At 40.8% G+C, this 8,191-nt stretch overlaps 1 protein-coding gene across 1 annotated transcript in view; it reads right to left on the bottom strand.

The window, feature by feature from the left end:
* The window catches only part of sncb (synuclein, beta), a 10,414-nt gene extending 8,379 nt beyond the window's left edge, over positions 1-2,035 (bottom strand). The window contains exons 1-2 of the mRNA XM_020596451.1: positions 1,881-2,035; positions 831-964 (exon numbers count right to left, since the gene is read on the bottom strand). Of these exons, the coding sequence (XP_020452107.1) occupies positions 831-951 (121 nt within the window). The 5' untranslated portion in view covers positions 952-964; positions 1,881-2,035. The remainder of the gene's footprint in view (positions 1-830; positions 965-1,880) is intronic.
* Between the last annotated feature and the right edge of the window lie 6,156 nt (positions 2,036-8,191).

The raw sequence follows: 8,191 nt of genomic DNA, 5'->3' as shown, positions 1-8,191 counted from the left end.
CTTGGACTGTACTTCCAAATGCTCCATTTTATCCATTATGGCTATTAAACTCTCACAAGTTTTGTAGACATCATCCCTTGTTTCCTTGGTTTGTATTTTCTGTTCACCCATGGCTGCTTTAATCACATCCACATCTCGCTGGGTAAACTGCAAACTCGTTTTTATCTCCTGTATTTCTCTGGTCATGTCGTCGAGTCTCTTGTTATTTGTCTCCATAAGTAGTTACACAAAACTTTTGAAGTTGTCTTGTTGTTGGCTCAACAGTGCGGTGTACATCTGCTTCTGCTGACTCAACATCTCTGTTACTTGCGCCGCTGAAATATAATCCTCTTCTGCTTAAACATCCTCATTCGCTTCTGATTTATTAGCTCTTTTCCCTCTTGGATGCATTTTAATTGTTGTAGAATTTGTTCAAAGACTTGAAAATGTAGAAGATGTGAAAAATCGTAGAACAGACAGGAGCAGTAAACGTCTGCTCTCCTTTGCAACCCGGAAAAAAAAACATTTAATTCAATAAACTAAATGCAGAGATAAAGAGAAACCATAGATATGTAATATTGCTGCCTAACTGTATTATAGTTACCATACTGCTTGCTGATTTTGTTTTCAAGAATAAGAGGTGGGATTCTTCTATTTATTTAACCAGTAAAGGAAGCTATTGCATCATTTAACCATATGTTTCACGACATATGGAAAGAGCCATGGTGGATCATAAAATGTGCTGTTCTGTTGCTGTTCTTGCACATAGTTAGGGACATGATCAATCTCAGTGGGCCTGGGTATCACATGCATGTAATGAACCTGCACACAGAGATTTATGACCATCTTACCTACAAACATTACTCCTTCTTTAGTCTTTTCAGCCGCAAATTCAACTCCTTCCTTGGTCTTCTCTGCAGCCACAGCCATCCCCTCTCTTGCTTTAGACAAACCCTTCATAAACACATCCATCTTGGCCAAGCAACTGTGGAGAGATGAACCGTGGAGCTGTCAGTCACCATCACTGCTGCATTAACATTTTTTGTAATATGCATTAATGACATTCAATGCCACATATTGTTAATTATTTCTACAAAGCTCTCTGGATCAGTCTAACATAAAACCATCGCGTTGTGGTAAAAGAAGGCAGCACAGCCTCCGGTGCTAGATCCTGACAGATGCAGCCCAGACATCAGGCTGTAGTAAAAACCTACTGTTCACTCATGCATTCATCCCCGTTTTTACATCCTCGGCTATGCATGAAACATTTAAAGGCAAAAATATCTAAACGAAATGATTAACTGTGGAGGCGCTCATGGATTATCGCTCGCCTGTAATACAGTAGTAGCGAGAAGACAGGACTGCGAACGCGCAGGCCTTTAAAAGACTGTACAGAATATTACATTATTGCAGGAGCTACATGTCGTTGCTGGGGGAAGGGAAGCACGATGTAAACTATGATCCCGGTTTTTACACAGAATATAATCTGAGTTTGTACGATCACACAGAGGGAGACATTATGATTCAACAGATTAGGTTTGAGTCCAACAGCTCGAATTATATTCTTGCATTAGACATCAAACCTTCAGAGTCCCATCCTGGATGTTGCAGGCCAAGCCTCTCATTACTACATGCACCAATTCACGATGTCGACCATTCCTCACGTTTGCATCCGCGCCTGACTGAATGTCTTTGCTTTTGCATTATCTTCCATACACAATTAATTACAAACCGAGACGAAAATAAATACCGTATAAAGCTTAGTTATTTTTTTTACACACAGTGCAAACCAGTGCCTTCCAAAGAATACGCTCACACGCATGCTATTCAGATGGTAGTGACCTCTATATGCTTAAAAAGAACAATGTTAAAGGACTGCAAGAATGAAAATGAGCCCTTACCTATTTACAAACAGCCTTCGACTTCTCTTTATGAGTCAGTCACACAGTCGAGTTAAACTATCGTCTAAATGGGTGATATCTTCAAACGATCACTAGGTGGGCCTTCGGGGCTGATCTTCACCAACAGGGACGGCCCCCTTCACAGTGAGGCTGAGACTATCACGCACTCTCCCTCTCTCTCTCTTCCTCTCCTCCTGCGTTCATTGGCTCCCTCCACTATTGATCACCCGTACATGTCAAATGGTAAAACAAGGGACACGAGGTTAACACAGGCGTACTATGTTGATTATGTAATAGGAGTATAGGAATATTACACGATCACCATCAACATCCAATAAAGTAGACACAGCCCCGCTGTGAACTATCTCCCATTTATGAATTCTTATGAAATGACTTGATGCTGGATTTTAGTGTTTATTCCCGTGGACTCCATTTTGGATGTAACTTTGGTACATAAGCCCCATATTGTATTGCTGGTAAACCACCTTTCCTGTCTTTCATTAATGTAACCTACATAAGTATTGCATTTTTTTTAGTTTAACTACCTAAATCCACTTCTCCAGTTATGAACGTTTAAGACCAATTATCACTATCTTGTGAAGCGTGACAGTGCTGACATACTTAGAGCTGCATTGACCGATATTAGTACAATCTAAGGGTGATACCATTTTGTCTATGAGATGGGAGTGGGTTGATACAGGATAAGAAGGGAGTCTAGAAGGGGTATTTAATGTTAGTATATTATCCAAATATTGCACCTTAAAAAGTAATCAAGTGATTTGCGCCTAACTGAAATTCAGCGCTTCCAGGTCACGAGCTCGAACGTGCCATAACCAGTCTGGGCAGGAGGTGACTTCAGATCGAATCACAATTTCCTTCGAGTAAAACCCGAGAGGACAAAACCGAACACTAAACCGCGTTACTGCTGGTGCCCTTGGATACTCCACGTTTTCCCACCTTTCAGAGAGTTGATTTACAGCCGAGAGGGAGGGTTAAGTAACAACCCCCGCCCCTTTTTACCCCCTGTCTGACGTAGGTGCAATGATGACATCCTCGTAGTAGGCGAGGAATTGCGAAATCGTCCTTCCTCCCCTGATCCCCTGTCCATCTTGAGGAAATCCCAGATTGCTACAGTATATTTTCCGGAGCATGAGTACGCAGACTGTGGTGTGGATATAGTCATTACGTGTTGCCCTGCGAGGACGTTACGTACTAGTAAAGAATGACAGCATGAAGTGTTACATGCATCTTCTGTGCTACAGGTTCACCTTTCATGTGTTAGTTCCGAAAATAAACTGCAAAAGTTCCTTCCTATGGCTTTGTACGCCTGCATTGTTTAAACAATCTCCATGCACTTATTTATCACCCACCCCTCGATGACATACTACTTGGTTTAATCTGTGGGCCACCACAAAGTCATCGTCTCATCCGTGAACAGCGAGTGAAGCGTCACCTTCCACTGGGACCCGCTCAGGCGCTGTCCAGGGTGCTGAACTTCAGCGTGCCTCTGTCCATGGTGCTGACCTGATGCAGGCAGTATTGGGCAGGACAGCGTGCGAGATAAAAGGTGTAGAGTATCTCACATCAACACAGTCCAAGATAACTTTTCATACACTTAACCCAGTCGCCTTTTAAAACCTTCTGTGAGCCCCGGGGTACCACGGATTTATTCATCATCTTGATTTCCTCACTGACTACTTGTACGTGTAGTGCACATCTGCCCTCTTGTGGTTATTTGTGATGATAGCACGGCAGTCATTTTTCATTTACGTCATCCTTTGCTGAAGCTGCATATAAATATTAAACACTAGCGTTCTCTTATATTAACAAAGACACCGTATAATTTAGTTCCTAGCAAACATGTAGGTCACCATTTTATAATCCCCAGAGCATACATATATATGGTATCCCTCTGTCTCTCTTTTTATTTTTTAAAATGTCATTATTATTGCATATAATGTTACCTGCAGAACATGCTGGTTAATAGTTCATTGTTAGAAAAGGACAAAAAAGCCACTGAGTTTTTTTCATCTAAAATCAAAAGTAGGCAAAACTATTGGTGTCACTTATACACTACAGTTAAATTTGGTTCAGTCCAACTGCTGTGCCTGTCGCCTAATGCAGAGCTTTTTCACAATCACTTGACACAGCTGAGCCTCAGCCACAGCATGCAGTAGAACTGCAAATGTATCAAGTAGCAGGCTACTCTCATTAAAGAAAAGTACATAATGTCAGACCAAAAAGTTTTGTTTTGTTGCCAGGCACCTTCACGGGGTCTTAAAAGTTGCTGAATCTAGTGACTCATTTACTTAAATTTAAAGTAGGGGGTGGGGTTTCAAGTTATCCCAGCTGAGTCACACATGCTCCTTTAAATAATATGTGTCAGTCAGTCACTTAGTAAAAAAAAAAAAAAAATTCACTCTCCTACACTTGAAAAAATGACTCACTGAGCCAATTAGTCAGTTTCAATACACGTACAAGGTATTAGCTTCAGTCATCAACTCTTATGTCATACTTACATGCCAGATTTGGTTTCCTCTTACAGTAATTCTCCCCAGAAGGATTTTCAGGTTTAATTTATCACACTGCACAGTGTAGCTTTTGATGCGATGTGAACAGACTGATCTAAGAACATAGATTTCACATCTGTGGTCAAGATGACTAATGACTGTGGGAGTAGGTGCTGAAAAGGATTCTAAGATTTAAGACCGGTAACTCAGCTAGACATGCACAAATCTCCATCATATAGGTTCATTTACACTAGAAGTAGGATTCTAGAGTATGACTGTAACCCAAATAAAACATGCTGGGAAGTAAGTCACTGTGAACAAAAGAATTTGCAAAATGAATACAACCTCAGGTAAAACACACTAATAATAATCTAAATGATTATTCATTAAATCACAATCACTTTATTTCAACAGATTTTTTGACCCTCTACAGGATCATGGATAATGAATAATGGAGATGCTTACAGATATTTCCAAAAGCAATTAAAATTAATTTTAGCTTCACTGGTTAAAGTTTATGCAACTTCAAAAAAGGTCAGATTTATGGGCCTTACAGTAATCACATCACAGCTGGACTTGGTCCTAATTGCCCCCTTGGGCCGATCTGTTTTTTAACCTCCGATTTCTGCAGATATATGCTCAGTGGTCCACATCAGAAGACTGTGGTTGCACAGTGTGAATAAGCAGTAGGGAATATCTGAAGTAGACTGTGCAAGCTGCACAGGCTCAGCAGGCCAAAAATAAAGGCGAGCAACCACGGCTTTTATTCTAAGAAATAAATTGTGAAATAAAATGTTCCCTGTATGCAGCTCAAAAGTCACTACTGCAGTCAGGTTTCTCAGCCTGAGTTGGTAGTGATCTTTCAGCCCCCGGTGAACCAGACTTTATCGGTCATGGTTTCATGATGATCTGAGCTACTTTTCCTTTTGAAGAGCTGTTGTGTGGAGCCAGTCATTCATGGCCTGGTTTATATAATTTCAATCAATTTGAGCTATAAAATCCCGAAATAGACTGACGCTGCACTACAGCTGAAATTTACAACTATTTATATTGCAAGTCATTTCCCCTTTGGCATGTGCTTATACACTCCAACTGCCTTCTGCCACTGGTTGAAAATAAGACTGTAGTTTTGAAACACTTCAAATCTGAGCTTGACTCTGTCTTTCGAACAGTCATGAATGACTGGGTACATTTACAGAATCAGGCACCATTAATATTCATTTTGTCTGCTACATTTTGTTAGAATAAAAAGGGGGGTGGGGTGGAGTGTTTACTGCAGGTCTTTGAGTAGAAAACACCCCTGATGTTTTTAACAATGATGAATAAAAGAGGAAACTGAGGCTGCCCTTAACACCTCTGGGTGGCAGCAGAGACTGTTTATCTTCTTAAGGGGTGTGATTACAATTCACATCACTAACCAGGGTACATATCAGTCCTGCAAATGCATGAATCGATTCATTTAATGTACACTCGTAGTTGCACAGAATGAAATATATACTTGAATATGACACTCCAGGGCCCCTTGACTGTGTTATCAGAAATAGAGACTGCTGTCATCACCTTGGACAATTTTAGCTCTCTGCGCGTGTGTTCGACCAGCAAGTTAAGTGCCAAAATCCAAAATGGCTCAAGAAGAACTGCTGTCTCACTATCGAGGTGCTGACAGGAAAGCATTCATTACATTATATTAGTTTTTGTTTATTACACTGTCATAAGGAATGTTGCAGCACGGTGGCGTAGTGGTTAGCACCTTTGCCTCACAGCAAGAAGGCTCCGGGTTCGGGCCCCACCCGGGACCTTTCTGTGTGGAGACTGCATGTTCTTCCTGTGCTTGCGTGGGTTCTCTCCGGGTGCTCCGGCTTCCTCCCACAGTCCAAAGACATGCAGCTTAGGTTGATTGGTGTCTCTAAATTGCCCATAGGAGTGCGTGTGTGGTTGTTCGTCTATGTGTTAGCCCTGCGATGGATTCGCGACCTGTCCAGGGTGTACCCTGCCTTTGCCCGATTGCCGGCCGGGATTGGCTCCGGCCCCCCCCCTCCCGAACCTGTTCAGGGATTAAGTGGTAGAAGATGAATGAATGAATGAATGAATGTTGCTCTGACCTATCATATACCTCTTAGGAATACACCCACACATTTGATGATAATGTCTGTTAATTAATGTAACATTTTTTGTTAACATATTTGTTTTAGTGATCCTTTATCCACTATATACATTATGCACACTGTGGGCATGTCTAGTCAGGTGACTGAACTATCCACTGGGAATAATAATGGGTGTACTCAAATTAAAGCCATTATGTAAATTGTACATACAAAGTACTCAAAGCTATTCTCCATCTTCTTTATGCATGCAGGCTTAAGTCGTTGAATCTGTGTGAGAGTGCTTTCACCAATGATTGAATTCGATATACAGCACCTGAATGTAAGCCAAACTATACAGATTAACAATATGACATACTGGAAGCAATATTATAATTATGTTTTAGCAATTTGTTAAACTGTCTATAAGTTATGGTTTGTGTGTGCATGCGTGTGTGAAACTGCTCCTTACAGGAAAAGGTCGCCTATTTCACTTTTATTTGTCAATTTTTGGCAGTTATATAAACCAATCCCAGCTGGCTGGTTGCTTGCACAATTGCCTGTTATTAATGCTGATGCAAAACTGCATTACATAATGTGCTGTACTGTCTTTTAGACGAATCAAACAGCTGTGGCTATTGGCTGTCTCTGCCATGCACAAAGTTAAACAGTCTTCTCTAGTACAGCACACTTCCACAAAACAGCCTCAATCATAAATGGGAGCTGTCATTGTCAATTTAAGCTATATCAATGAGGCACGTCAATATATTTTCTCAATGAATTGTAAGATTTTAAGTCTAGAAAAACTGGATTGGTTTATATTCCTTAAACACAGCAGTCCTCTCGGTTATAGAGACACAGAGAGAAGAAGAGAAAGATGGAACTGGCTCTGCCTGTAAGTTCCCCAGTGGAGGGTAGTGCAGCATCATAGAGGAGCTTGTTCCAGAACAAGATGAAATGGTGCAGGAGATGAACTGTCTGAAAATGAATGCTGAAGTATGAACCTTAATGGGATAATAGGTTAATAGCTTACCTACATCACTGTGCTAGGCAGCACATTAAAAAAAAAGACAATCTCGAATGGCAGCAGTCTATCTTTCAATGTCTTCCATATGGTGCACCCAGGGGACGATTTAAAGTGGAGCACACTGATAGCCAGGGTGAAATAAATGTATGTGCATCTAGCTGCAGTTTTGAATCCAGTCACTTACCAAAATGAATCCAGGACTGAGTGCAATCATAGCACTCAAACTGCAGATTAAATACTTGATATGGCAGAAGCAAAAGCCATCCAGTTGGGTTTACAGAAAGTAAATAAGACCAAATACCAAATATGTCTTCATGTAATGAATCCAGTGCAGCTAAAAGAGCTTCACTTACATCAACAAAGATGTTATTTCACAGGAGGATTTGAGATTTTTGTGTAATCAAACATTGCTTTGATATTATGTGATATTACAGGCATTGTGATGCAAAATATAAAGCACTCTCTACCAGTTACAAGGTTGAAACACTATTTCAGATTTGGCCTTTTCAAATTTGCCAAGCAGTAAGTGCAAGCTGAAGCAAAATCACACTGGCCGATTCATCCGAATTTCCATTTGCCTCTGCCCCTAAACACTAAGTCAAGTATTGTTTCTGTGGTGTACTGCATGCCATTTGGGAAATATCCCAGCTGTCTCTTAGCTGTGTATTGGATGGGCAGAGATACATTCACACT

Source organism: Monopterus albus, unplaced genomic scaffold, assembly GCF_001952655.1.
Source record: "Monopterus albus unplaced genomic scaffold, M_albus_1.0 scaffold2.1, whole genome shotgun sequence".
NCBI lineage: Eukaryota > Metazoa > Chordata > Actinopteri > Synbranchiformes > Synbranchidae > Monopterus > Monopterus albus.
The sequence above is the reverse complement of the archived record's forward strand: the minus strand, read 5'-3'. Positions and strand labels throughout refer to the sequence as shown.